Source organism: Odocoileus virginianus, unplaced genomic scaffold (assembly GCF_023699985.2).
Source record: "Odocoileus virginianus isolate 20LAN1187 ecotype Illinois unplaced genomic scaffold, Ovbor_1.2 Unplaced_Contig_23, whole genome shotgun sequence".
Taxonomy (NCBI): Eukaryota; Metazoa; Chordata; class Mammalia; order Artiodactyla; family Cervidae; genus Odocoileus; species Odocoileus virginianus.
The window spans coordinates 389,793-417,023 of record NW_027224340.1 but is presented as its reverse complement, the minus strand read 5'-3'; the positions used below and the strand labels follow the sequence as shown (position 1 = coordinate 417,023).

General features: G+C 63.1%; 3 protein-coding genes across 15 annotated transcripts; 1 reads left to right on the top strand and 2 right to left on the bottom strand.

Moving 5' to 3' along the window:
• Window positions 1-1,899: 1,899 nt before the first annotated feature.
• ZFTRAF1 (zinc finger TRAF-type containing 1) lies at window positions 1,900-15,834 on the bottom strand. Of its 8 annotated transcripts, none has more exons than XM_020884504.2 (5): window positions 12,741-13,292; window positions 10,148-10,246; window positions 4,922-5,160; window positions 4,159-4,370; window positions 1,900-2,651 (listed from the first exon to the last, which is right to left on the bottom strand). In XM_020884504.2, the coding sequence occupies exons 1-5, from the start codon at window positions 13,116-13,118 to the stop codon at window positions 2,260-2,262; spliced, it is 1,320 nt and encodes a 439-aa protein (XP_020740163.2). In that variant the 5' UTR covers window positions 13,119-13,292; the 3' UTR covers window positions 1,900-2,259. The 8 variants fall into 8 exon arrangements, with proteins under 8 accessions (XP_020740163.2, XP_070320511.1, XP_020740172.2 ...); XM_070464408.1 differs by lacking the exon at window positions 10,148-10,246 and adding an exon at window positions 2,761-2,843 and having other exon boundaries at window positions 2,562-2,651; window positions 12,741-13,294; XM_070464405.1 differs by lacking the exon at window positions 1,900-2,651 and adding an exon at window positions 3,013-3,766 and having other exon boundaries at window positions 12,741-13,294.
• Window positions 15,835-16,167: 333 nt separating this feature from the next.
• Window positions 16,168-23,385, top strand: KIFC2 (kinesin family member C2). 6 transcript variants are annotated; one of them, XM_070464340.1, is made up of 18 exons: window positions 16,168-16,366; window positions 16,585-16,666; window positions 16,796-16,947; window positions 17,073-17,211; window positions 17,348-17,472; window positions 17,579-17,644; window positions 17,730-17,858; window positions 18,326-18,403; window positions 18,580-18,634; window positions 18,708-18,817; window positions 19,206-19,314; window positions 19,386-19,582; window positions 21,273-21,377; window positions 21,458-21,579; window positions 21,677-21,800; window positions 21,906-22,035; window positions 22,119-22,375; window positions 22,459-23,385. In XM_070464340.1, the coding sequence occupies exons 1-18, from the start codon at window positions 16,178-16,180 to the stop codon at window positions 22,711-22,713; spliced, it is 2,424 nt and encodes an 807-aa protein (XP_070320441.1). In that variant the 5' UTR covers window positions 16,168-16,177; the 3' UTR covers window positions 22,714-23,385. The 6 variants fall into 6 exon arrangements, with proteins under 6 accessions (XP_070320441.1, XP_070320443.1, XP_070320440.1 ...); XM_070464342.1 differs by having other exon boundaries at window positions 18,520-18,634; window positions 19,425-19,474; XM_070464339.1 differs by having other exon boundaries at window positions 18,520-18,634; window positions 19,425-19,582.
• Window positions 23,008-26,236, bottom strand: FOXH1 (forkhead box H1). The gene is made up of 3 exons (XM_020884471.2): window positions 24,788-26,236; window positions 24,398-24,502; window positions 23,008-24,294 (listed from the first exon to the last, which is right to left on the bottom strand). The coding sequence occupies exons 1-3, from the start codon at window positions 24,959-24,961 to the stop codon at window positions 23,491-23,493; spliced, it is 1,083 nt and encodes a 360-aa protein (XP_020740130.2). The 5' UTR covers window positions 24,962-26,236; the 3' UTR covers window positions 23,008-23,490.
• Between the last annotated feature and the right edge of the window lie 995 nt (window positions 26,237-27,231).

Here is a 27,231-nt window from a genome sequence, read left to right as displayed (position 1 = left end):
ATTATAGACCACAAAAGCAACATAGTATGTTGTAAAAACACCTCTTGACTCCTCTTTTTAAAAAATTATTTTTTATTATTTTTGTAAATGTCTCACTTTGGGCTGAGAAATGTAGTGTTTAAAAGGAAGTGGGGTGAGAGGGGGAAGTGGGGCTTGACCTGTGCCCCCAGGGCTGCCCCCACATCTGCTGAGGTTGCACCCCCACCCTCACCAGCTCAGGATACTAAGATGGACTGGGATCCTGGAGACAGACCGCTGGTGCCTTCTCCTTTCTAACAACATGACTCGGACACCCTCCAGTAAACCAGTGACTCCTGGCGAGATGCCACAAGCAGGCACCAGCCTCTGTCAGTGGCCAAGAACACACTACAGTGTCCCAGGGTGCCCTGCTCCATAGGCTGTAAGGCTCAGCTGCTGAGTTGACTGTCACAGGGTGGGGCCGTGGGGTAGATTAGTAGTCTCGGGCATCCCCAGACACCCCTACAGGGAGGGCCTTGCCTGGGCACCAGCCCCCCACCAGTGCTGGCTCTCAGGCCGCTGGAGCTCCTGGGCTGTGCCCCTGTGCACAGCTGACCTGGGGCGGCAGAGTGCCGCTCCTCCTGGCCCTCCCCACACACGCAGCGCGGCTCGCCCGGCCCTGGTTTCGCCTCCCAGTCACACACCTTCACCTGCCCACCCAGGAGAGCTGCCAGGTGGCCTGACCCTCTGCTGCCTCAGCTTCACACAGGCACCCAAACACACACGGACCAGGCAAGCCTGCCCTGTCCTCCCCCCACTCCCCATATGGTCACTTTGGAACCCACAGAGAGGGTGTTTGGCCCCAAAAGACCTGATATGGTATCACGGCACCATTCCACACACAGGAGACGCAGCCTGCATGGACCTGAATGTTCTCACCTGTGCCCACTAGCAGGTGGGGGCCGGCCCTGGAGGGCAGTGGGACCACAGGAGGGTGTGACTGGGGTGGAGCCTTTCTTCGTGGAGGGGAGGCAAGGCTGTCGGCCTTGCAGGAGTCGTCTCCTGCCAGCACCATGCCCTGGGTGGGGGACAGGGGAGTCCTGGGCCTGGGAGAGCTGCCTTGGCCACTAGGAACTGGGCTCAAGCTGTATGCCACAGCTCCTTCACCCCTCTGCTCAGCTCCCACCAGAGGGCCAGGAGAGAGCAGCTCCCAGAGACAGGCCAGGGCGGCCCTGCCCACCAAGCCTGCAGTGGGGGCCAGGCCAGCAGGCTCTGCTCCAGGCCCGGGTGGGCTGGCCTGGGGGGAGGGAACCAGCTCTTTGGTACTGAAGCCACGAGTGCGGGGAGCCTGGTCTCAGCAGGGCCCGCGCCCCCTTCACAAACAGGTCTCGGGGTCTCAGGCAGGGTTCTTCCCTCCGTGAGGGCCACAGGCCTGCGCCCCAGGGGACCACCTCCCTGGGGGAGGGACCACCCTGCCCAGCGCTGACTTCCACTGGACGCATGACCAGCGGATGGTCCCTGAGAGCAGCTGGACCACTCAGACCTTCAGCCAGCCAGGCTTGCTCACTGCCAGCACACCCCAGAACTCTCCTCATAGCCTGGAGACACTGAGTCCTTGAGACTGAATACAGAAGATAGATTCTCTTTTGCTAAATTTGTGTAATTTAAACAAGAACCCGTAAAGGGTTTATTTTCCTGGGAAGAGACAGAAAATCACCCTGCAATCCGAAGAGCCTGCTGAGCCCTGTGGCTAAGTCTTGCCTCCCTGGAGCAGCTGGGGGTGGGTGTGTTGGGGAAACTGACTGCTCACTCCCCCAAGTCTATGACAGAGCAGGCAGTGACTCCAAGTCTCTCCTGGAGGGTGGGCTCTGACCCTGGCCAAACTGAAGATCCCATCCTGTCCAACTATAGCCACGCCTTCCTCTTGAACAAAACAGAAAATAGGAAACAGGGTGCCTTTTTAATTGCAATCAAATATGCTGTCTGTGGTCAGTGCCCCCAAGCCCGGCCCAGAAGCTGTGGGTGGCCTGCTGTGCAGCCCAGAGCAGGCGTGGGGCCCACTGCACGCTGGGGGCTGGGGCCAGGCAGCTGAGCCATGCCACACCCCTTGGGTCCCCGAGCAGTGTCTCCTCTTCAGGGGCCCAGCCTCTGGCGCCCAGGACAGAGGAGGTGGGGCAGAGGGCGAGGGGGCTCCCACCTTCGCACACACATGCAGACGTCCCAGGGTTCGCTTCCATCCCTTCTCCACTGAGATGGGCAATGGTGTGGTGCAGCCACGGCAGTGGGCGTGGGCAGGGCCGCCTACTTCTGAATCTGGAACAGGAAGAGCCGCAGGTTGATGTTCTTGGCGGCCAGCAGCTTGTTGCACTCCACAGAGTCGACGATGGGCAGCGGTACGTAGTCCGTCTCGTTGCTCTCGTTGGTGAACACGAAGTGGTAGATGACGGGGCTGATCTTCACATCGTCATACGGGCCCTTGAGCAGCAGGAAGGAGCACTCCAGGGGCGCGGTGACCTTGCTCTTGAGCAGGAGCTGGAAGGAGAGGGTGCGCTTGCACGAAAGGTTGGGGTTGCGCTCCGAGTCGTTCACGCGTGCCTTCAGGACCCACGTCTGGTTCAGCACCGTGAACCGAGGCGTCTCATAGTACAGACGCGTGATGAAGTCGTCCGTGCGGTATGGCCGGAACTGGACCTCTGTGGAGACAGACAGGCCGGGGGCCGGCGGTCAGAGGGGGCAGGGCTAGGGTGGCACCTTCCTGGCCGGCCGAGGAGAAAGGCTCGGCCAGGGAGGAAGGCAACTTACCCAGACACGGCAGCTCTACTTGTCACAAGGCAAATCAAACCCATTAGGGCAAACGAAGGCGCACGCAAGCTTTGGGGGAACAACTACAAACAGAAGTGACACTCGTTAGCGGCAGGGAGCCCAGAGGCTGCGAGGGGAGAGTGGCCGACGTGGCCGGACCCCCACTGGCCCCTCCTCTCCTCCCCGGGGCCCCGCAGGGGGAGCGGCCCCATCCAGGGGGCTGGGGTAAGCAGACACACAGACAGGATGCAGTTCTGTGAAAAAGTGCACTTTATTGGTTCCGATACAGAGCTGCCAGAAAAGCCGGCGGCCGGGCTGGCACATGGCCCCCAAGCCCATGCTGGGCCTCGAGGCGCAGCCCCATGGCGGGCCCAGTCCTGGCTCCGCCAGCTGGCCGCAGGGCCCCCAGTCGGCGGTGACCGCCGCCACAGTCCTCACGGCAGAGCACGCGGCCGGCAAGTCCCTTTGCAGAGGCGGCCAGTCCTCCCTTCCCGGCCACGCCGCAGTCACGCCGCCTCGGTCCACAGCAACTCTCCAGGCCTGGCCTGGGTGGTCTGGGACACGGTGCCCACCACGGTAGCCAGGGCTACGACTAACCAGAACCACAGCCTTCTGCTGCTGAGGCTAGGCCCTTGGCTCCCTGGGCCTCCGCAGGCCCACACAGAGGCAGGCCCGGCCCAGGCAGCGCGGTCTGACTGCTGCCTGACTGCCCTTGACGTGGAGCTGGCCGCCTGGCGTGAGCTCCAGCGAGCACAGGCTTCCTGCCATCCTCTGTCTAGAGCGAGCTCTGGCCTGACTCCTGCTCCCCAGAGTGTCCAAACGCAGTGGTGGTGACCGGGAGAGCCCAGGAGATCCAGCCGGCCTGGGCGCAGTCCAGCCTGCCCATCCCTGGGCGTCCACTCCTGGCTCTGCGGTTTGAGTTGGGCCCCCTCAGCTCGCTCTGGAGCCCTGGCCCTGCCCATCTTCTCACTGGCCTCAGGAAGCCCGTGACCATTGCAGTAACTGCCTGTTGGCAGGACCCGACGTGATGACTGCTCTTCTTGCCCCTGGCTCCGCAGGGCAGGCCCTCAGCTCCCAGAGCCACCCAGACACACCCACCTTCCAGTGAGACCCCACCTGTCTCAAGGCCGTGCAGCCCCCCGCAGTGAGGACACCACTTTGCCAGGGTCATGGGACCAGGGTGGGGAAGCCAGGGAGAGGGACCTCTGCAGAGCCATGCAAGGGCCCCTGGGGTCCTGCCCAGCCCCCCTGCTCGGCCTCCAGCCCTCTTCCCCAAGGCATCCTCCCACGCGCCAGGAGCTCGTCCAGAGCCTGGCCACCGGGTGCATCTGCCCCGGCTCCTGGCTGCCGGCCCTGCCCCAGCCCGTGTGGGGTGCAGTGGGTGGCAGGGCGCCTCACCTGTATAGCCGATCTTTTCGAAGCTGAGCAGGCTAAAGATGCTGTTGTAGAGCTGCATCTCCTTGCGGTGGCTTTGGTCCATCTCATCCAAGATCTCCATCAGCTCGTTGCCTGTCTTGGTTGGGTGGGCACAGGCAGCCTCGTGCACCGTCAGCTCGTGAAAAGGGCCATGCCACGGGCAGCCGATGCGCTTGTACTTGCACTGCGTCACCCTGGGGAGGCGGTGAGCACTGTGGTCACACCCTGCCCATGCAAGGTGGCCATCCCAGGGAGCGCCTCCACCCAGCCCTGCTCATGCAAACTGCTCCCTGGACAAATACCCCGTGTGCCGGCCCCAAGAAGGAGTCAGAGCTTGGGAGTGCCTGGGAAGGAGCAGGGCATGTGTGAATTGTGGGTGTACATACCACCTACACCCACCGGGGTGGGCCCCCCACGGTGGTCCTGAGCCCTGCATGGCTCTGCGCCAGGGAGGCTCAGTGGCCTGGCCCCCTAGGGGACTGGGGAACCAGTGCCCCCTCACGCCACGATCCCAGAGCCCTTGGGCTGGCCACACTCTACTGGCCCAGGAACACCAAGGACAGGCTCCAAGGAAGAAGTCACCACACGGCCATGAGGAACCCTGGAGGACCAGGGTGACTCCAGAGGCTGCCGGGTGCAGATCTAACCCCTGTCTGTGGGGCCTCCTGCCCGCCCCAGCAGCTTCCTGCTGACCCCACCCTGCCAGGGCCTGGAGGCGGGCAGGCCAGCCCGTCCAGACGCTCACCTGTCCTGGCACTCCTCTTTCTGGTGCCTCTCCAGGATGGAGCGGGGGAACTGGCACAGGCAGAAGCCACACTCGGAGGGCAGCTCGCTCACGGCCTTCTCCACGGCCAGGTTGCGGCAGCAGAGGCTCTTACTGATCTCACAACGACAGTTGGGGCACGTGGCCTGCTCCTCCTTCAGCCGGGCATCTGCTAGTAGGTGGATAAAACAGCCAGCGCACATCAAGTGACCGTTAGTACACTGCGGAGAAGGAAAGGGAGATGAAGCTCACGGACCTGCGGGACCAGGCAGAGGCGCACCCGCCCCACGGCCGGCCCCTCCCGGGGCTGCACCTGCAGGGGCTGCGGGCAGGCAGCGGTCTGACAAGCACAGGGCTGGCCTCTGGAGCCCACATGGCCCCGTGGGGAGGGCGGGTCTCGAGGTGGCCCTTGCCGCCAGCAGAGCCTGACTCGGGGACGCCTTGAGAGCATGTGCTCTCGGCGAGTTTCCCACCTTCGGCAGGTGTGCCCTCACCCAGGCCCCGCCACACTGGCCTCCTGAGTCAGCACAGGTGGCAAGGCAGTTGCCGCCCCCTCGAGGGGCTGGCTCCTGCCAGCGGCTTTCTTGACGGCTGGCAGCACAGCCCGGGCAGATGGGGAGGCCCTCGGTCTGGGCTGGGCACAAGGGCAGTGCATCTGCAGGGGGTTGCTGGTTTTTGGCCTTGGAGCTGGCCCCTCCCTTTCTGAGCCTGTGGATCCAAGGCCCAAACGCTGTGGTTGTCCACCTCCCCTCCAGCCTGGGGGCCTGGTGTGTGGACAGCGGGCTGCGGCTCAGCTCCCTCACTGAGGGAGGGTGCTCCACACATCCCCAGAGCACCCACTTGGTGCCGCTGACACACACAGGCTGTGGGCTTGGGTCTGCAGGGATTCACAGGGTTGGGGTAGAAGAGTCCCACAAGGGAACCAGAGGTGCAGGAGCAGACGAGCCATGTCCTCTGGGGCACACTGGGTGGTCGCTGAGCCTGGGAGGGAGTGTGGTGCCCCCGCCACCATGCACCCTCCTCCCCTGCAAGATGCCCAGGGCAGAGGACGAGCAGGTGGACAGTGTGCCCACCAGCTTCCCTGGGGCCCAGGACCCTTCTCCAAGTGGGATGCAACGCAGTTGAGACGACTGGGGCTACTGCCAGGCCAGGCCCACAAAAGATGGGTCTTCAGTGAACACTAGCCTCCATCCCACCACTCCAGGGTCCAGGCATGGAGCTGAGGCCTGCAGGAGGCTGAGTGAGCTCTCAGCACCTGCAGGCCATGTTTGGGGTCTAGTGGGTGAGGGGACTATGTGCTGAGGGCTGACAGAGGGCCAGGGACAAAGGCTTCAGACACAGAACTCAGGTCCACACAAGTGCCGTAGATCAGACGCACTCAAATCTCAATTTTTAAGTCAGGTGAAAGGTTAAAGTGTGTGAGATGAGGGGGGAGCCTGGCAGGGTCTGCTCTGGATATGCGGGCTGGCTGAGGGTGGGGGTGAGGCTGGTGCCAAGAACAGTCAGGGCAGAAAAGGAATCTGTTCCGTCCACCCCAAGTTGTGGAGAAGCCAGAGAGATCTGAGTGGAGAGGACAGTGTGGTCCGGGCACCACAGGCTGCTGCCGCCCGCCCAGGTCGGGAGCGTTCTTCATGCCCCCGCACGGGTGGGCCCAAGGGCCTGGCTGCACTGAGCCACATCCACACAGACGGTTGCTGTGGCCTCCAGAGGTAGAGAGGCGAAAAGGACCTGCTAACTTGACCGCTGACTCACGGGAGGAAGTGCCGGCAAGGCAGCACACACCTGCCCAGCACCTCAGGGAGGGAGCCAGGCCAGACGCTGAGACCCCAGGGCCTGGGTCCCCAAAATACTTTGTGTGGCCAACGTTATTTCTAGATGCCCTCAGGCAGAGCGCAAGGGTCTGAGTGGAGAGCAACAGCTGCTGCTGGGTCCGGCCCAGCTGAGTTTTTTGGTCTCTGGTGGTCCAGCCAGGGCGTGGGCCTGAGGGTAAGAGACTCGGGATGGGGTCCAGGGACCTCGTGAGTGACGCAAGGCTGCCCAGTGTGTGACCGCTCACTCCCAGCCCTGCCCTGAAAGCCCACTGCTCGGGAGCAGACGGGGTGACCTGCAGGCCTCCCCTTAGAACCCGGGGGTTACAGGAGTAACCCTGTTCCAGGCCAGCTCCCGTCCAGCCCCCAGGAGCCTCCAGACCTAACACAGGCACCAGCCCTCTCCTGGCCTCTGAGGAGACAGGGTGACGGCCCCTCCAGCCCTAAGAGCTCAGCTCTCAGATGGAACACAGCACACCAACGCTGCTGGCCTGGCTGAGGAAGAAGCAAACACCCACGGGTGGTCCCTTACTGGCCACCCGAGGGACACTCTCTGGGGGGAACAACGGGTGACTTGCCTGCTGGTCTGTCTGCAGTCACCACACTTGAGCCCTCCCCACATCCAGGACCTCCTGGACCCCCGAGCAAGACCCGACTCTGCACACAGGCCTGGCTGAGGCAGCGGGCCTCTTGCCCAGCCAGAAGTTGGGCTTCAGAGGGCTCAGCCCAGCACTGGCTGTGTGCCAAGCCTCTGATGGACAGCACCAGTCAGGGCAGGCCGGAGTGCCCCACACAACTGCCAGGGCTAAGCCCCGGAGAGCCTGGGCCCTCCACAGAGCAGCCCCTGCCGCACCCAGCCTGGGCTGCTTGCCCACCACCTGCCAGGAAGACTTGAGAGACAGGAAGGGTTGGGGAGGGGGCTCCAGACTGGCCAGACCCCACAGGCCACCGGCAGGACGACCATAGACTGGTCACCTCCCTTTCTGGGCCTCGATTTTCTCAAGCACATAAGGCAAAGGGACTTCCCTGGAGATCCAGTGGTTAAGACTGTGCTTCCACTGCAGGGGGCACAGGTTTGACCCCTGGTCGGGGAACTAGATCCCATAAGCTTGTGCCACCCGCCCTCCGCAAAAAATACTGCAATGAGAACAAGCTGGTCTTACCATGTGCAGCAGAGGTATGACAGGACCACACGAGGGCACAGAACTAACTCTGCCATCACCAGCAGGCCTCTGCACACCCCTGCCCAGGAGCCTCAGGAAGAGCTCCCGGCACAAGCCTGCTTCAACAAAGGCCCTCCCTCCCGCTGGGTTCTCCAGCCAAGTCCCTCTGCAACAGCCCTGAAGGGGGGCGTTGGCACCTGCCCCCTAGGTCATCACCTGGCCAGTGCACCCAGGCTGTGTAGGTCAGGCCTCTGCTTGAACAAAACACTTTTCCCTGGGGGAGCTGGAGGCAGTGTCTGCACTCCTGAGGAAAAGCCCTGGGCCCTGGGACAAAAGCAGGTCTTACAAAGTGCCCTCAGTACTTGATCAAGTCCTTGATCAGTAGTCCTTATAGCCTGGAATGCATGGTCCCCTCAAACCCTTGGGTGCCCCCTAAACGCCACTGCTTACCAGTAAAGGCAGGCTCAGAACCCAGACTCCCGAGACCAGCCCACCCTCCCAGCAGTGGAGGCATCAGCCATCTAAGGGCCCGCTCAGCTCAGCGGGAGCCTCACCACTGCCCCGCCCCCGTCACCTGGCCCAGCAGGGCCTCATGGCTCCTCACACCCCTGCATACTCCATCCAAGGTCGCCTCAACCTCTTTCATCGAAAAACACAGAAGGCCTCTTCTCAGCGCAAGCCAGGACTCCAGCCTTCCCCCAGGTTTCGGGGCTGAAGCTCTGGGCCAGCAGCCCCTGGACCCCCACCCCAAGGCTCGGGGACCTGGGCGGGGACCAGGAGTGCTGCCTGGACCAAATGGTAACTCAAGTGACAGCCAGCTCAAGCAAGCACAACTTCTCGTGTCCACAGACTGGCTCTTCCCCTGGTGTGGACGGCTAAGCAGACAGGTTCTCAAAGTGGGAGCTAGCACAGTTTTGGCACTGGGGAAGAGGACCCCCAGCCACGTGGGTGGGCAGCCCCGTTGGAGACCCCTTCAACATCACCATGAACAGAGTCTGTGGCCCTGGGTCGGTCAACAGGCACTGAGGCAGGGCACTCACAAGATCCCCAAGGCAGGTACCCATGCTGGCCAGGACCCGGGCAGAGATGGAGCCACCCCTGCCTCACACCCACATGACGGCCCACCAGGTGGCCAAGACCCTGGGCTGACCTGAGGCCTGCTGGGGACAGAAGGCACAGCGGCACGGCCTCAGCCCTCCCCCAGGGCAGACGGTGCCGCTGACCAGGCAGGTGGGGCAGGAGAGGCATCCCGCAGCAGGGAGAGGATGGCCTTGGCCCGGTGTGCTGCCTCAGCAGGGCCTGCAGGAGTGGGAGGGGAAGGACCAGAGAGGGCCCCAGGCAGAAGGGGCGCCAGAGGAAAGGGCTGGAGGGGGCTCAGGCCAGCTGGCGTCACAGCCCGTGACAGAGGCCCCAACTCCTCCACCCTGACGGGGGCACAGGCATTCTCCTGGCTGAGAACTGAGTCAGGGTGGCAGAGCCTCTTGGGCCTGTCCTCCAGAGGGTGGTCTGCGGCCCAGGGCCTTCGCTGACATCAGTGGGGTCAGGGACAGGTCTGCCTTGTGTGAAGGGCTGGGGAGAGCCGGGATGGGGGTCAGGGGTCAGCTGTGGGGGCAGCACCCCAGGCCCACCTGCTGAAGCTGTGTTTCCCCCGAAGATGGCAGAGGAGCTGGGTCACAGCGCCCTGGGGTCCCAGAACTCCACGCAGAGCAGGTGCAGCACCGCTGCCCACTGCAGAGCTCCTGTCTTGTCCCAGTTGCACCCCAGGCCTCCTAACCCCACCTGGCTGCCCGCTGCTGTGCCTACCCGAGAGCCTGGAAAGCAGCTGCACGCCTTATCAGGATGCATCTAACACCCACATAAGAACAGCAAAGCCAGCACCTGCCATACCTGCTGCAATCCTGACCTGACCCCACCTAACAAAGGCCACAGTGAGAACAAGTTGCATGAGCACCCTGGTCTGACTCCAGAGCAAGATTCCCAAGCCAGGTGGTGTGGCGGGCTGGGTGTGAGCAAGGGGCTCCCATCAGAGACAGGTGACCAGGCCCACGCAAGCCACCGTGTCTATTCTCCGCACTACCCAGGCTTCCCCAGAAGCACGGAGGTAGGAGCTGGCTGCCAGAGAGCATGTTCTCGAGTTCCTGTTTGCCCAGCCACATCCAGAGGCCTATGGAGACACAGTCACTCCAGCACCGGGCACTGCATAAGGGCTCAGCACGGTCTCTGGCTCTTCTCCTCACCCCCAGAACTGGGCACCAACTGCAACAGCCCTCAGATGCATGGCGTGGCTGGTGCCGGCCCCAAGGCATGTATCCTGGTGAGGTCAGGCTAAATGTTGCCTGTAGGAAGAGAGAGCAAAATATACCACAACACCAGAGGTGAGCGCACCAGACAGCCCATCAATGTAACTCACCAAGACAGCCAGCAGAAGTGGAGAGGCTGAGCCCAGGCCAGGAAGACATGGCAAGCAGTGGGCCCCAACCAGGGACACGCAGAGAGCTCTGCGTCCACTCATTTCAAGGTAGTACATGCAGGACCCATGCCATCCTTGCCCAGATCCTCCCAGCAGAAAATGGCACAGGGCTCCAGGTCCATTTCAACCTCTCCCCCATCAATGACCCCATCCAGGGTGGCTGTGAAGGTGACCTGGAACACTGCTTGCAGCAACGAGCGATCAAGAAACCTTATCTCAGGGCCCCACTCACCCCAGGCTCCAGTGTGGGCACAGCTGGGCATCTACACCAGGGGCCCCCATCCCACAGCAAGTCTCTGAGGAGTCAAAGTGAGTTCTGATCTGTTGCAGGGCTCTGGCCAACTCTTCCATAGCCAATGGCTCTCCCACTGACCACATGCTCTAAAGCTTTCTCAAGCCTCTAGAGATGAAAGGAAATTCACTCCCTGCCAAGGCCCAGTGTCACTGGGGAAGGATGGAGGTGGGGCAGAGGGCCAGCGCCGGCACCATCCGTGGCTCTCCTTGCTCAGCAGGCCCATTCCTGGGAAAGCGCTGAGTAGAGCCCACGAGGTCATGGGTAAGGCCACGGCCCACATGGCCGCAGTGCCTTCACCCTGCATCAGAGCTGCTCAGCCACCTGCCTCCAGCCGGGCCAGGACAGACCTCAGCTCCCAGCACAGTGTGGGCCGGTTTGAACCGGCCAGGCTCAGAGGCCCGGTCACCAGCAGCTCTGGCCAGAGGCAGAAATGCAGCTCTCTACACTGAGGGGACCAAGAGCCAGCACGGCATGGTCTGCTCTCATGCCAGGTCCAGCTCCAGCCACTCACATAACAAGAGACGATGCACCCCCAAACTCCCCTGGGACTCTGCACCATTGACTTGGTTTCCCGGAGTCTCACTCAAGGCCCAGGGAAGAGTCCTTCTGGAAGAATCAAAAGGTCATGGGCAACCAAAAGGGGTAAGAGGAAGGACAGGTCCTCAGGTGCACCCCGAAGCCTGAGGGGGTTATGAGAAGCACTACCCCCATTTGTACTGAGCCAGGAGGCCTGTGGTACCCGTGAGCTAGGACCTCTGGCCAGGAGCTTCCCAAAGCCCAGGAAGGTGAGTGGAAAACCACTGTCCTCTCCCAAGGAACTCAATCCACTTCCCCACCAATGCCTCCTCTTTTCTCTCTCCATGATCCGGGCACACTGGGGTCATCCCAAGTAGCCACCTGCCAGAGCAGGAAGGAGCTGGAGATCCAGAGGCTGGGAAATGACAATCCACACTAGCCCTGTGCTATTTTGGCACAAAAATGGCCCTCTCACCACAGCCCCCAATTTGAGCGCAAGCAGGGGGCAAGGCCTCATCAGTCATGTCCAGCTCCTGTAAATGCAAACAAAGGTGACAAGAGTTCCTCAAAGCAGTTGTGGGAGGGAAATCAGAGATGGGGGTTGGAGTGTGGAAAAGACAGACAGTGGTGAGAGCATGACACTGCACAGTGACCCTGGGACCAGAGTATGACCCTGTTGCTATGTGGTGCATGAATAGGATCCTCCTGGGACAAGGCTGGTTAAGGATTCTGAGTCCAGCCACTACGCTGCCTCTTCAGATGATATAAAGAAAGTCAACAGACCTCCTGGAGCGCCCGTAGCCTAGGAAGCCAGGCCTGGTGTGGGTGAGGAGGGACCAGGCAGGAGCCCAGTCTGAGGCAAAGCAGGTCCAGAAGGCGCTGGGCTGGGGAAGAGGCCCAGGCTGTGGGGCTTGAGGTAGGCAGTTCATCCATATCAGGAGTGAGGGTAGGGGTGGGCGAAGGCAAGGACGTGAGCCCTTCCCTTCTCAAAGTTTTTCCAGAAATAAATGACAAGGGAAAGGGGATTTTTCCACTGCAAAGGGTAAAGGAATACAAGGCGAGCATGAGGACAAGTTTGTGGGCGGGCAGGGGAGGTGGTGTCTGCAAAGAAAGTAACAAGAAATCTTGAGGAAGAGCCAAGACCAGGGGCTCCTGGAGCCTAGGGAGTCCAGGGCTGCGGGGAGCAGGCCGGGAAGTGGGGAGGAGCCCGCATCTGTCGCCAGCTTTCTCTGGGGTCAGTTTGAAGGTGGGCCGGGGAGTGCTGAAGAGAAGAGAACAGGGGAAGCGGGAAAGAGAAGGGGCGTCTAAGTCGGAAACAGGAGGTTCCCATCAAGGTATAAGGGCAGCCACAACAAGGAGAAAAAAGAGGGGTTCTGAACAGGAAACAAAAAAGTTGCCAGAGGACGAGAAAGGAGCTTCCGAACAGGCGCCAGAGTCCCACCTCTGGGCCCCAGGGCTCCGGCCTGGCCTCCTAGGAGACGCGGTGCCGGGGGGCCGGCCGCGGCGGGGCTGGAGCCGAGCCGGGTCGGGGTCGGGCCGGCGGCCCTACCTGGTACACGGAGGCCTTGGGCAGGTCCAGGCAGACCGTGCAGCACAGAACCGAGTAGAGCCGCTCCTCCAGCTTCCCGCTGCCCGCCGCCGCCGCCGCCGCCGCCGCCTCGGCTGCCTCGGCCGCCCGTAGCCGCTTCTTGGGCGGCGCGTCGGGGTCGACCGCCGCCTCCTGCAGCTGCCGGGCGCCGGCTAGGCCCGCCTCGTCTGGGAGCCCGGGCCCCGCCGCCTCACCCAAAGCCGCCGCCGCCGCCGGCCCCGCGGCCGCCCCGGGCCCGGCCCCGACCCCGACCCCGGCCCCGGTCCCGACTCCGGCCGGCACGGAGCCGGCTGGCCCCGCGGCCGGGCCGCCTCCGCCAGCCTCCTCGGCGCCGGACATCGCGGCCGGCCGGCCCGGCGGGCGGGTGCCGGCGCGCTCCCGCGGCTGGAGGTTAGGGGCGCCGCGCGCTCCCTCTGCCCTCTCGCCGCCGCCGCCGCCGAGACCCCGCACCCCTGCTCCCTGCGCCGCCGCCTCAGTGGGTCTGGCCCGCGCGTAGCCCCGCAGCCGCCGCGGCCACCGACCCCGGCGCGGTCGCCATCTTTGTTTTCGCTGCGCTCTCCCCCACCTTCCTCCACCGCCTACGCCCCCTCGTTCTCCCAGTCACGTGAGCTGCGTGAGACCAATGGGAAGACCTCTCGGGCGAGACAGCGAGTCGTCCAGAGCCAATAGGCGCGCGAGGACCCGCCCCTGCAGAAAGTGGGCGGGGTCTCGGGCAAGGAGCATAGGGGTCCTCACCAGGGCGGGGAAGTCCTGGCGTCAAGTACCGGGTGAACAAGGTACTTTCCGCCACTCCAGGTCCGGACCACACACCTTGGGTGCCCGGGCACGGAGGACAACCTTGGACTCCCACGTCTACATGTCTCTGTGCCTTTGTCCCCAGACACCCAGGCTTGCGTGCGCGGGGCTCTAGCCTAGCTCACCGGAGTGAGAAACTGCCGGCCACCTCTCCCTCTCTGCCCAATCCCATCTCCTAACCTGGGGGTTCGGAGGTGCAGAGCGGTCTACTAAGGAAAGCGAGGGTCTTAAGAAATCAGGACTTGTACAGGCCGAAGGGCAAACGGGTAGAGGTTGAGTCAGCCCTGGGAGGGGATGTACATTTCTGTGAACAGCTATGGACCTTGTTTGCCTTCATCCCAGCAGGCGGCCAGTGAAGGTCACTGCCTCAGAGGACCACCAGCCAGACCTTGTAAGGATATTTATAACTCCATCGTGTCCCAGGAGAGCAAGGGCTGTATCTTCTCAGTCCAGGGGCCTTCCTGACAACAGTGCCGTCAGGCCAAGTTGAGGGAGACCCCCAGAGTTGGTTCCCACACATTGCCTTCTTTTGCTCAGGAAAACCAGTTGCTGCCCTGGGAGCCTTATGAAGTTCACTGCAGGACTCCTCAACCTGTCTAAAGAAGAGTCAGAGTCCATATTCCTGCTAAATCCCTAAGGTTTATTGGAGACCAAGCCTCTCTCTGGATCCACAACCATGGCCTGCCCAAAATCAAGCCTGAGAACGTGCCTGGGACCCGGTCCCCCTCATTTTCGTTTTGGGCGAGTCCTCACACTGAGCCAGAGAGGGAGACAATCTGCAGAAAGCTGGCATTAGGAAGGAGAGTCTATCACTCGCGAGAAGGTGGTAGCTGGGCAGAAGCCAAGCCTTGCAGTCTCCAGCCATCACTCCCACTGTAGGCGCTGTGTGTGCAGGGCCCGGTGGTAGGCCCAGCTGCCCCCGGCCAGGGCCCAGCGACAGATGTCCTCCTTTGGCAGCAGCAGCAGCAGTCTGTCCTCCTCCAGCCGGCTCAGAAGACCTGCAGCACCCAGCATCACACCCCCCCACATTCCATAAGAGTTGGTTGTGAAAACGGCCACAATGAGGATAGTCACTGCGACCACCAGCACCACTGCCTGACCAGCCACAGAGCGGCCCTCAGCACCAAGGTGGTCACCAGCCACTGCCAGCACCATGCCTCCTCCTAGAAGCAGGTTGGCGGAGGAGCAGTCCCCATTCACCCAGTGGAAGTCGAAGGCCAGAAGGGGCAGGCCAATGACAGTGGCCACCCAGGTTCCAGCAAGACAGTCTTCATCCGTGCCCAGCCCTGAAGCCAGCATGGTGGCGGCGGCCAGGGCCTGGAGCAAGAAACCAGCAGCGGCCCCTCGATTTGCCTGTCAACACAGGGAACGGAAATGTGGGTAAAAGAGGTCAGGACCTCCCTTTAAGCAGGGGAGGGTCTGGGGGTCTCACAGAAGCCTGGCCCACACACTTACCTCCCACCATCCTCTAGGAATTTGGGAGTAGGCTACGCCTTTGCCCTGCCCCAATGTACTCACCTGGGCAGTGCTCAGGGCTGCGTGCAGAGACACTACTCCCAGCGCCAGGTGGGACAGGGCGGAGCTCCACTCGCCCCCTGGCCTGGGGGCCATGACACCTCAGGCGGTAGTGAGTTTAAGGGGACAGGAAAGGGATCCTCAACTTTGGAGAAGAATGTAGAAGCCGGCAACGGGGAGCCCTAAGGGTGTCTCTTCAGGACTCCCAGGTTCCAGAGTCCCATTTTTGAGTTATAAGCTCATCCGAAACTCGAGGGAGCCCTGACGCCACAACCTTGGGGAAGAAGGGCCTAAATCGGCCGGGAAGGGAAAATGCGGTGAGGAGCCGGGCTGGGTGGGCGTTATCTCTGGCGTCCTGGAACCCAAGCCAGGGTGCAGGGCCCTGCGCTCTGGGAGGTGCCGTCCTCGGAACCCGGTCGGGAATGAACGACAGCCCAGCACTCAGGCCGCTGAGCCGCGCGACCGCGACGCAGCGGCGCGCTGGAGGCCCAGACCAGCCCACCGCACCGCCCTCGGGCGGCTGCTCCGCCTCTCGCGCCCGGCCTGCGGCGACCAAGCGCCGACCAACGAGAAGAGCGGCGGCTAGAGCGGTTGGGGGGGGGCGGGGCCATGGAGTCTGGCCCCTGGGAGAGATGGGGCCAGATGGACGTGAGAGAAGGGCGGGGCTGGGAGGAAGTGGGTCTCAGCTTGGGATGGGACGCGCAAGTCCGTGGTTTGGAGGGAGGGAAGGGGCTCGAGGAAGGAGCAGTGAAGGAAGGGGCGGGGAGGGGCGGGGAGAGGAGGGGCTGAGGAAGCGGCGGTGAGGGGAGGGGCCGAAGAAGGGGCGGTGAGGGGAGGGGGCTAAGGTAGGGGCAGGGGCGGGGAGGGGCTTTTAGGGGCGGGGCTGAGGAAGGGCGGGGGCGGGGCCTGGACAGGGCCGAGGACGGGCCTTGAGGGGAGGGGCCTAGCAGGGGCTTCGCGGGTAGGGAGGTTGGACGCCTGCGGGTAGCAGCCTCTGAGGGTTGACGCTGCGCGTGGTCCTTCGCGGAGGAGTGGTAGGGATGCTGGAAGAGGGTGCGGGGCTGCGCCGAGGGGGCGGCCGCCGGAGCATGCGCGCGGGCTCTGCGGCGGGCGGGCGCGGTGTCGGCGCGGGGACGCGGGGCGGCGTGAAGCCGGGCCCTCTGCCGCCCCGCGCTCCCATGTACGCCTTCTACTCGCTGCTCATCTACATCTTCTACAGCCTCTTCCGTAGGGATGGCGGGGCCGCGACGGCCGCCGACGCTGGAAACCCGGCCCAGGTGAGCGGGGGAGCGCTCGGCTCTGCCGGCTACCCTCTTCCCGAGAACGGTTCTCAGGTCCCAGGGCGCTGACGCGGGGGAGGGCCCGTGCCGAAGATCCCTTCTCTGGTGTTGGAGGCTGAGAGCCCGGCGCCAGCCCCCGGGCTCAGTCCCCGGAGGCAGGGACCCCACGGGCTACCTGGCCTCTCCTCAGGGCCTCTCCCCTGCTGCCTCCCTAGAGCGCCCGCTGTAAGCCCGGGAGTCGCCGCCGCGCCGACCAGCCAACCGCAGAGCTGTGGACAGAGCTGACCGGCCTGGTCGGTAGGTACTGTTGGTGCATCGGGAACACTACTGAGAGATGCAGGGAGGGACCTGGCAGGCGCCAGCTGGTGGCCTAGCGTCCGACACAAGACCCAGCGCGCCTCCCCATCCTGCTCCCTGGCTTCGCAGGCTCTTCGGAGGCCGAGGATGGGTCGGGAGGGGGAGCCGAGCGCTGTCCGGCGGAGGTCTCCCTGGAAGAGGCTCTCGTGCGTCTTGCCGAGTTCCTGTCAGTCCAGCTGGGGGCGGAAGAGAGCTTTGGGACTCCTCCCGACCTGAGCAAGGTGAGCAGTTGAAACTTCTCCAGCCACCTGTTCTGTCTCTGCAGGTCCTCTGACCACCATCCATCCCTGTTTTCCCTCCACCCGGCCCCCATTCTTCTCCGCTTTGATATCTGTTTCTTTCCCAGCCCGGTGATGTTCCCCAACTGTTAACGGTGACTGGTCAATTCTTGGCTCTCCTGGCATGGATTCGAAGTCCCAGGGGCAGGCAGGCCCTGTCCCAGGGGATGCAGCCTGTCTCAGGGGTGCAGCACCCTCCTCCTGCTGGTGCGTAAGGAGTAGTGAGCTGAAGAGGGAATCTATCCAGGGGTTGGTGCCCCCCAGAACCCGTGCAGCCAGATGTGAGGTGCCCCCTTTCAGGCCACAGAGCTTTTCTGTTCTAACTGGGTCCACCCCACCCCAGGATCCCCATTGCAAGAAGAAAGCCCTTCCCTTTCACCAAGGGGGGAGGCCCAGGGGCAACAGCCTCCTCAGCTGGAAGAGGACCAGAGGGCTTGGCAGCGGCTGGAACAGCTCATCCTTGGACAGGTGAGGAGTCCAGAGCAGCTGGGGCCTGGGCATCTGGGAAGGGCCTGGGAGTCTGGGAGGGGCCTGGAAGAAGGTGTTCCACTCGGTGCCCCTCCCTCCTTTCCAGCTGGAAGAGCTGAAGCAGCAGCTGGAACATCAGGAGGAGGAGCTGGGCCAGCTGCGCCTGGGAGTGGTGAGGCTGCTGGATGGGGGCTGGACGAAGGCCCACAGAGGGCCCCAGCCTCCAGGGGAGTCCTGAGGACTTCCTTCTCTCCCAGGGAGCAACAGACTCAGAGAAAAGGGTTCAGCATCTGACTCTGGAGAACAAAGCCCTGAAACAGAGCTTGAGCCTTACTCGGGACCTCCTGCTGCACTGGGGCCCTGCCCCCCACACCAGGGCCCCCCAGGTATCCTGCTTCTCAGCTGTGACCATCGCTGCAGCCTGGGGCTCCCGCACACCTGGTCTTTAGCAGCACTGCCCATGCTTTCTCAGGACTCCCCCTCTGACCCTTCAGACCTGGGCCCAGACTGTGGGCAGCAACTGCATGGTAGCCCTGTTCAGGAGACCTTCGTGGTGCTCCCAGGGCTGAGACTCTGCACTCCCCATGCAGGAGGCCCATTTCCATCCCTGGGCAGGGAATTAGATTCCACGTGTCTCACTAAGAGTTTGAATGCTGCAAATAAACCAGTGGCTGACCCCAGGGGAGCAGAAGGACTGGGGGAATGGACCCTTGCATGGAATTGGGAGGCACGGATGTGTGACCAGCTTTGCAACCCTCTCTTAACTTTCTCATCTGTAAAATGGGGCAGCTGGAGTGCACCCCCCAGTTGCCTCCTGCCTCCACAGTTTGACTGGCTCCGACTCCCCTTGCAGGAGAAGGCAGAAGCCCTGCTGGAGCTTCGGGGGCGGCTTCAAGAAGCCCAGGACACCACGGAAGCCCTCCGAGTCCAGGTGGGCATGGGGCCCAGGGGCTGGGAAGTCTGGGGCGCTGGGAAGGGGGTGTCTGAGGCAGAGCCTGGTAAGTGCCTGCTTCCTCAGTGACAGGGGTGGGGTTGGGTGGGGGGCAGCTAGGGGTGCAGGAGGTGCAGCTGCAGGGCCTTCAGGGGGCCCTCCGGCAGCTCCAGCAGGAGACTGAGCAGAACTGCAGGAGGGAGCTGCAGCAGATGCGAGGGCAGCTGGCAGGTAAGCTCCGGGGCTGTGGAGCGCATGGCAAGGTGTGGGGTCTGGCCTCCCCTCACCACGGCCTCCCCCACAGGACTTCGTGCTCGCATGGCCAGCTTGCGTCAGGGCTGCGGGGACCTCCGGGGACTCGTCAGCACCTTTACCCAGAGCTGCCAGGGTTCTCTGAGCGAAGCCCAGGGACAGGTCAGAACCACTTGCTCCCTCCCTCGCGCTTGCTCTCTGGCAGCCTTTTCACTGGCCTTCCTTTGGGGAGCCCTTGTCCCTGCCTCCTTTCCAGTCCCAGGGTGTTATCTGCTCTGATGGAGACTAGGGGCTCTGGAGCCAGAGTGACTGTGTCCTGTGCAGACTGGGGTGACAGTGGATCTCTCACAGGGTTGCCAGGAGCCAGCATTCTCCTCAGGTCCCTGAGCTCCATCCCAGATCACTGAGAGATCCTCCCCTGTCCCCGGGGCCTGAAGCCACAGAAAGCAGTAGATCACCACAGCTGGGCCACGTAGTAGATCCTGCCCTCAGCACCGCATCCCCCAGCTGTTTCCACTGCCTCCCCTCCCTCACATCTCTGTTCCCCCAGGTTTCCTGGGCTCTGGGGGCACTGTCAGCTGATGGGGCTGGGACTCAACTCGCGGAGGCGCCGCAGGGGCCTCTCCCCGGATGCCCAGGGCGGCTGCTGGAGCTCAAAGGTACAGCAGGTCTGGGGAGCAAAGGGCTGGAGTGGCAGAGGTTGGGGACGTGGAGGCTCTTCACACTTCAGGACCCAGGAGGCAGCGCCTGGACCTGATCTCCACCCCAGGAAACATTCGTGTGCTGTGTCGCCTGAGGCCAGGGACACCCTCCAGCCTGGTGAGCCTAGAGCCCGGCCCAGGTGGCACTGTTACTACCTGCTATCGAGGGCACCAGCGTCGCTTCCGCCTAGACTGGGTCTTCCCTCCGCACGCCAGCCAGGAGGAGGTGATGCTCCACCCTTGGATCTGTGTCGACTGTCTCTCAGATCCTCTGGAGTCCTGAGGAGGCTCCTGTCTGTCCGCCCTCCTAGGAGAGAGGGTGGTTGGACTCCAGCAAGGAAGGGAAGGGAGCCATGGGGCTTGGGAGCAGGGCCGGCATCCTAGCTGGGCACCTGCTTTCCTCCCAGGGTTTTTCCTTTGCATCTGCCCACCAAGCTCTTGCAGGCTGGGGAAGACAGATTATGGCTTAAAGGAAGATTAACATTTTCAAAAGTAACTTTGTGCCAGGAGAGCATGCGTGAGTGACAGTCCCGCGGGGCTGCAGGGCACAGCTGCGGCCCTGCTGTGCCCGGGTACCTCCGTCCCCCAGGCTTCCCTGGCTGTCCACTTCCCTGGCCCAGCATTCAGCTTGGCCCGCTCTGAGGGGGGTACCCCTCCTTGCTTTGTGGTTGGGGGAGTGGGGAGCACAGGTGAGCTTCCAGCACCAGGGCTCTCCCAGTGCCCTACTCAGATCCTGCCCTCCTCCCCTTTCCTGCCAGACCCAGGGAGCTAGAAAGCAGAGGCTAAAGCCCCAGCGCCTGCCACCTTGCTTCCCACACACCCTCTCCAATGCACACACACTGTGCAGCTGGAGCTTCCCAGTAGCTCAGGAACGAGGCTGAGAGCTGGGAGGGTGAGGTGAGAGGCACAGCTGTCAGACATCAGACTGTGGTGGCCTCACGGGGACAGACGGTGATGAGAGTGCCTGGCAGGCGGCCAGGGCTCCCTCTTTCACTATTTGGGGCACCACAGCTGTTTGCCACCTACGTCCATCGACCCCACAGCACCCCTACCCTGTCTTCAGCCTCCGTGCCGTCTGCAGCCCTCAGGGGCCCCTTTGTGCACTGTCTCCCGGGTGGACAGGGCCCTGTGGTTCTGGAGGAGAGTCACAGGCGCTGAGCCCCTCCCTTGTGTGCCACGCCTCTGCAGGGGCACCCACAGCGCTCCTTTCTAGCCATGGAGTCTCAGCCACCTCACTGGCTGTTCTGGCTTCTGCTCTAGCGTCTGGCGGTCAACATTTCAGACAGCACTGGCTCCCCACTCAGTTACCAGATGCCTTCTGGGCATGGAAGCTGACCATGTCATTGCTCAGGAGGCTGCTGCTGGTGTCCAGCTGCCAGCAGGATGCCAAGTCCCAGCTCCATGTCCCCTTCACTTGTCTCTGTGCACCCGCCCAGGGCCCAGCTTCAGGATCCTGGCTGCTGCCTCCCCCCAGCCATGGGCCCTCTGGGTTCATCCATCACATGCCACGTGCTGCACTAGCCCTCTTTCCATGTTCTCACTTAATCCTCACAACAGGTGCCACTACAGTCCCCACCTTGCAGAGGAAAAGATGAGAGATTTGCCTCCAATCCCACCTAGGGATTGAACCTGGCCGTTGAGCCCAGGGTCTGGACCCTTGACTGCTACACCCCCAAGTCTCCCAAGCAGTCAGTCGTCAGGACCGTATTACTCTGTTCCTGCTATTTGTCATGTTCCTTCCCTCTTTGGCTGGCAAATTCTTGCAAATGCCACCTTGTCCAGGGAGCCTCCTCTGTCGGTTGGGAGATCCTCGCTTCCCCCACGTTCCCCTAAAGCCAGTCTCCTCCCAGGAGAATCAAGTTATGGTCACATCTTGCCCCAGGCTTAGGGCCCTTCCAAACCCTTTGCACCCCTAGGTCTTCAGGGAGCTGGAGTCTGCTGTGCTGTCCTGCCTTGGGGGCTACAGTGTCTGCATTTTCACCTACGGTCAGACAGGGACGGGGAAGACCTACAGCATGGAGGTGGGAAAGGGTGTAGTTGGGGAGCTCTGGAGCCAGGGGCTGGGATGTGAGCTTGCTGAGGCACCCCACGCTATCCCCAGGGCCCGCCTGAGGACCCCGGCATCGCTCCTAGGGCACTGCAGTCACTGTTCCGGGAGATGGGCACAGGCGGGCAGCACCGCGTGACCCTCAGCATGGTGGAGATCTACAACGAGGCTGTCAGGTCAGGGGCACCTGGTGCCTCCCGCCTTGCCCCCAGCCCCAACCCCTTCTGTCTCCACCCCCAGCCCCCCCAACGGAGCCCTGCCCTTTCTCACCAGGGACCTCCTTGCCCCAGGGCCTCCCCAGCGCCTGGCAGTGAGGCAGGGCCCAGCAGGCCAGGGGGGAGTCCAGGTGGCTGGCCTCACCCACTGGGACGTGCCCAGCCTGGAGTCTCTGCACCAGGTGAGGCTGCCCAGTGGGGCCCCGCAGCTCTCCTAGCCCCCGCCCTTACCCGCACCGGGGGCGCGGGCCCCGCCCTAGGCCAGCCCTTGTCCGCCCATCCTGCAGATGCTGAGCCTGGGGAGGAGCAACCGGGCCACCGCCGCCACAGCCATGAACCAGCGCAGCTCTCGCTCGCACGCCCTGGTCACACTGACACTGCGCACAGCGTCCCCATCGCGCGGTACCAGCACCGCAGGTACCTCGGAGCCTGAGCCCTGCGGGGGCCTTGCTGCACCCACGCTGGGCCTCCGTCCACGCCCGGCTCGCTCGCCCCTGCAGGCACGCTGCACCTCGTCGACCTGGCGGGGTCCGAGCGCGCCTGGAAGGCGGGGGCGGCCAGTAGATCTCAGGAAGACCGGGACGGCGCCCAGCGTCTACGGGAGGCTCGGACCATCAACCGCTCGCTGCTGGCGCTGGGAGGCGTGATGGCCGCGCTGCGGGCCCGCCGGCCCCACGTGCCCTTCCGTGACTCGCAGCTCACACGGCTGCTGCAGCCGGCGCTGGGCCCAGGCGCCACGGCGGTGCTGCTGCTGCAGGTGGGCGGGGCGGCCCGCGGGGGTGTGGTTTGCATGCCAGGCGCCGCCCACCAGGGCATGCCTACCAGCGCTGCTACCCGCAGATCTCCACGCGGCCCGAGGATCTCGGCGAGACGGTGTGCTCGCTCAAGTTCGCCGAGCGTGTGAGCCGAGTGGAGCTGGGGCCGGCTAGGCCCCTCAGGGCCCCCCGCTCCAGGACACCCTCCTCCTTGAGTACCGACACACCACTCTCCGGGACCCCCTGCACCCCCACGCCGTCGCCCGGCAGCCCTCCAAGCCCCGGCTTAGACAGCGGCTCCAGCTTGGCCCTGGCACCGCCGGAGGACCTGCCTTCCTAGTCCTGCCCAAGGAGCCTGGGTCACATCTCTGCGGGCAGAGGCAGCAAAATCCCTATTTCCTCATGACTTCCTTGATCTCTGGGGGCCGCTGCCCCCCCCCCCCCCCCCCCACTGCCGGAGCCCACCCTCTTCTCCCACCCTGGAGGAGTGCTCTGCCTGGGGTAATGATCACACCTCCCCCGCCCCCGTATCACCATCTGCTGTTATCGCGGTGCACAGCAGGGGATCCCAGGGCCGCAGATGCAGACCGCGGCCAAGTGGTCACCAGAGTCACTATCCCATCATCACATTAGACTTGGGTTGAAATGTCTATTCCTTTACTGTTACCTCCCCACCACCATCACCAAAGCCAAGTAGAGTCTCCATTCTCGATCCCCTTCCCCCCAAAGGTGCTTCCTCTTTCCCAGGCAACAGCTGAGGGAGGACAGGGCTTTAGGCTGGAGCCCCATTAGGTTTCCCTCCCCCAGCCCAAGCCAGGGAGGGGAGGTGACAGCTGGTGATGGATGGATGGATGGATGGATAGATGGAAGGAGAGTTGGAGAAGGTGGGGCCAGGAAGGGGAAAGGAAGGGCTACTCCAGGTAGAGCCCTGCTCCATCCAGCCTTGCCTCTAGGGTGATGCCCTGCTGGGCCATAGCTCTTCTGGGGCAGCCAATAAACAAGTGGACTCTCAGCGTGGCTGGTGCCTCTGTCTCAGGCTGCCAGGGTCACACAGACCTTGGTTTCTCCTCAACAAGCCTAAGGGTGGCAGAGGAAAGCAGCCCCTGCCCTGGGAGCATCACAGGCCATACCAGGAGAACAGCCAGCCTGGGGTGGGGGTAGCCAGGTCTCGGGGGTGGCTAACCCAAACATCATAGATGCTTTTGTTGGGTGGCACCCCCTGGAAGAGAGCATCTAGATCCCAGAGCAGCCTTGTGGGGCCATGGGTTTCCGGGGCCACCCCCCAATAGCCTGTGCTGGTGGAGGGAGGGCACCGGGGGCAGGAGGTGGGTGGCAGTGGGGCCAAAGGCATCACCACGTTGGGAGTGTAAATGGGCAAGTAGGAGGTGGGCAGCTGCCCCCACAGCGAGGCCCTGTGACCTCCACCAGAGAGAACCCCGGGGTCTGCGGTGCCCTGCAGTAAGTGGAGAGGCCAGGCCCTGGGCTCAGGGGACAGGATGGAGGGCCTGCTGTTTTCCCCCTGGGAAGTCTTCCCCTCTGCCCTGATGGGCCTTGGGCGGGGGCAGACGGGCCACAGAGGCTTCTCAGAGGGCGGGAGTGCAGCAGGCAGCTCTCCCTCCCCTGAGCGCTCTGAGCCTGACCGACTGGGGCTGCTCCGCGGCGTCCCCTCCCCGGAGCCCCCTAGCAGAGACTTGATGCTGAAGTCCTCGCAGGGCGGCGACTGGGGACTGGGCGGCTGGTAGGGCCGGCCGTGCAGCACGTAGGGGCCGAGGTCCTTGGCGAAGGCTCCCCTCGCGCCCCTGCTCTGCCAGCGCCGGCACAGGGCCGTGTTCTGCAGCCGCAGCGCCTCGGCCGGGATCAGGCTCACATCGACCGCCCAGAAGTTGCCCTTGGCCTGGGGCTTCGCGGGATCCTTGGGCACCTGGTGGGGGAGGGGAGCAGTCTTGGGTGGGGCTGCACGACCCCGGATATCAGGATTTCCGCCGGCGTCCCGCTCCCAGGCTCTGACCCTCGCCCTGCCCCACCTTGCGGAAGCACCGGTTGGAGGAGAGGTTGTGGCGGATGGAGTCTTTCCAGCCTTCGTAATCGTCCCTGAAGAAGGGGAACGCGGCCTGGACCTGACGGATGATCTGAAACCATTGGGTGGGCGGTGGGCGCCGTGAGCCCGGGCGCGCGGGCGGGGGCAACGCTGCCCCTCCTTTCACCACTGTGTGGCCTGCCTCGCCAGGAAGGGGTCTGCCCGAGCACCTTAGTTCTCTCCCTGGGTGCCCAGGCCGGGACTGGCCCCCCTGGTATGGCTGGGGACGGCCAGGTCAGGGTGGAGGCCGGAGCCTGAGCCTCAGGTCATTGGAGGACGCGTAGGGGCACAGGTCCGATCACCGAGTGCGAGGGAGAGCGGGCGGGGGTCCTCTCACCTGGGCCAGCTTCAGCCTGCGGGAGGGTGCAGCCTGGATCACAAGGGCGATCATGGCCAAGTAGGTGTAGGGGGGCTTGTCATGCCGCAGGTATCTCTTCTTCCTCCTTTTGGGGGGCTGGGAGGGCGAATCCCCCTCGGGGAGCCCCAGGCGGGGGTTGCTGCAGGGCCCCATGCAGGGGAAGCAGGAAACGTGGGCAGAGGCCCAGCCGGGCAGTGGGTGCTGGGCACGGGGTAGTGTGGTAGTGTGGGGAGGCAGAGCTGGGACCTGAGGCCAGGCGGGGGCTGGCGGGCCAAGCCCTTTATCATTCGGATGGAAGGGGGAGGGGAGGGGAGGCAGAAATACGCGATGGGGGAGGGGAGCGTGCTGAGGGCAGCCACAATTAGCAGGTTTCGGTTAATCTGGAAGGGAGGGAAAGGGCAGGGAAGATTCCAGTGGGGGCTGCGGCGGCCACCCAGGCCCCATTCCTCACCCCTGGGCTGCCCTGGGCACCCCCCTAGAGCTGGAAAGAAAAGTCCGTGGAAGGGCTTATGACACACACTTACTTTATCCCACCCAGATCTCAGGCTCCCATTTAACAGAGGAGTGATTGGTCCAAGATGAGCTGCCAAGAAGGGGTGGGTCCTGCTCAGGGTTCAAGACCAAGCAGCTAGCAGGACTTGGATGGTGGTCTGGGAGGGCTTCCTGGAGGAAAACTCATAAATAAGAGACAGATACAGTTGACTCAAGGAATTTTCCCACAGGCTGCTGCAGGGCCCTAGCAGGCTCCCCAGGTCCTGGAGGCCATTTTCCTTCCCTCCTTGGTGCTGGTCAACAGTGGGTCCTCACTGTGCACTCAGTCTGCACCTCAGTGGCCCTGGGACAGCTGGACCTCCCTGGCCTGAGAGAACTTCCTGGAAGCACGTTTGTCTTTCTCCCCCTCTTCTGGGCCTCTGGGTCCAGATCCTTTGGAAGTTTTCCAGAGGAGGAGGTCACGTGGTCCCCTGGGGCACTCAGGCAGTGCCCCTGGGTGGGTGTGCATGGAAGGGAAGGCCTTCTAGCCGTAGGGCTTTACTGGATACCTCTTGGGGCCACGCCTTGCGAATACATCCCTGTGGATCATGGTTCCTGCCCAGGGGAGCCTGGGAGGACCACTTGGCATCACCCTGGGCAGGAGTGAGGACAGCTGTGTTGTGTGTGGGTACACAGGGCTTCCCAGTGCCCTGCAGCTTACGCTAGAAGGAGGGAGATGCTCCCCGGGCTGGTGGGGTCTGGCCTGAGTGGAGAAGCGGCACTCTGGGAGGAGTGGAGGCTGAGCCCCATGAAGCCTGTGGTGCCAGCACCCCCTGCTCAGGCCTGGCTAGAGCCTCTAAGTGCTTTAGCAGGCACAGGGCCTGGCCCAAAGGTGCAGCCCTGGAAAAGTGTGTTTGGCAGCAGCCCTGAGACATGGTTCTTCTGGTCCCAGACCCTTCTGTCCCCTCACCTCCTCCCTGGCCCGATCTGTGGCTCTGCCCCTCAAGTGCTCTGTACCCTGCTCTGTATGCTACCCCAAAGCCTCCCTCATCCCCACCCCCCCGGAGGACTGGGCAAATTTGCACAAGGGATTTATCAGGCCCAGGACACCAGCAGTGGTGGGATGTTGCTATTAGAACCCTCAGACCCAAGGGAAGCCATGGAAGCACAAGGACACACTTTATATAACTTTACTCAAGATTTTTCTTGGGCAGCAGCAGCACTCCCCCTGCCCAGTTTGCCCCCAGTTATACCCTTAGAGGGCTGAAAATCTGGAGCATACAGTGGGTGCGCAGCTCTCACTGAGGTGCTGGGAGAAGGGATGGGTGATGGGTGCTCTGGAGGAGGAAGCCTGGGGCCGAGATGCTGCTGTTGGGGTGCTACACTGCTACCTCTATTATCAGATTCTTCATATTTCATCTGGCTTCCTCTGGACTCCCATGTCACCTCTTCAAGTCCTGTTCGTTTCCAGGGCTCTAGCTGAGAGGTTCTTGTGTCTCCTAGCCCAGTTCAGTCATTGAGAGGTCTTTTTCTCCAACAGGTCTAAGGCACCGCTTTTCCTCCACTGTCCCTTCCTTGTTTGCAGGATAAAGCCCAGCTCTTGGTTTGGCGTTCAAGGCTCCTGAAGTCCTGACGACTCATCGCTGACAGCACATACCCCACAGAGCGGGCCCCGCCCTCCTAAACCACCACCTCAACTGTTCCACCTTGGCGCATGCTCTCCCCGCGTAATGCCCTTGCTTTGTCGAGTGAACTCGGAGCCTTCCTGAAAAGATCAGCGTAATCAGACGACCACCCTCCTGGTAAACTTGTGACTACTTGCGCTTCTCGCCCCGGCAGGCTTTCCCCTTGCCGGCCGGCCATCTCTGTCCCCTGCCCAAGCAGCGGTCCGCAGCCTCCCCAGTCGCTCTGGGCAAGCCCCGCCCCCGCGCGCTTCGACTCCGCCCCCGCGC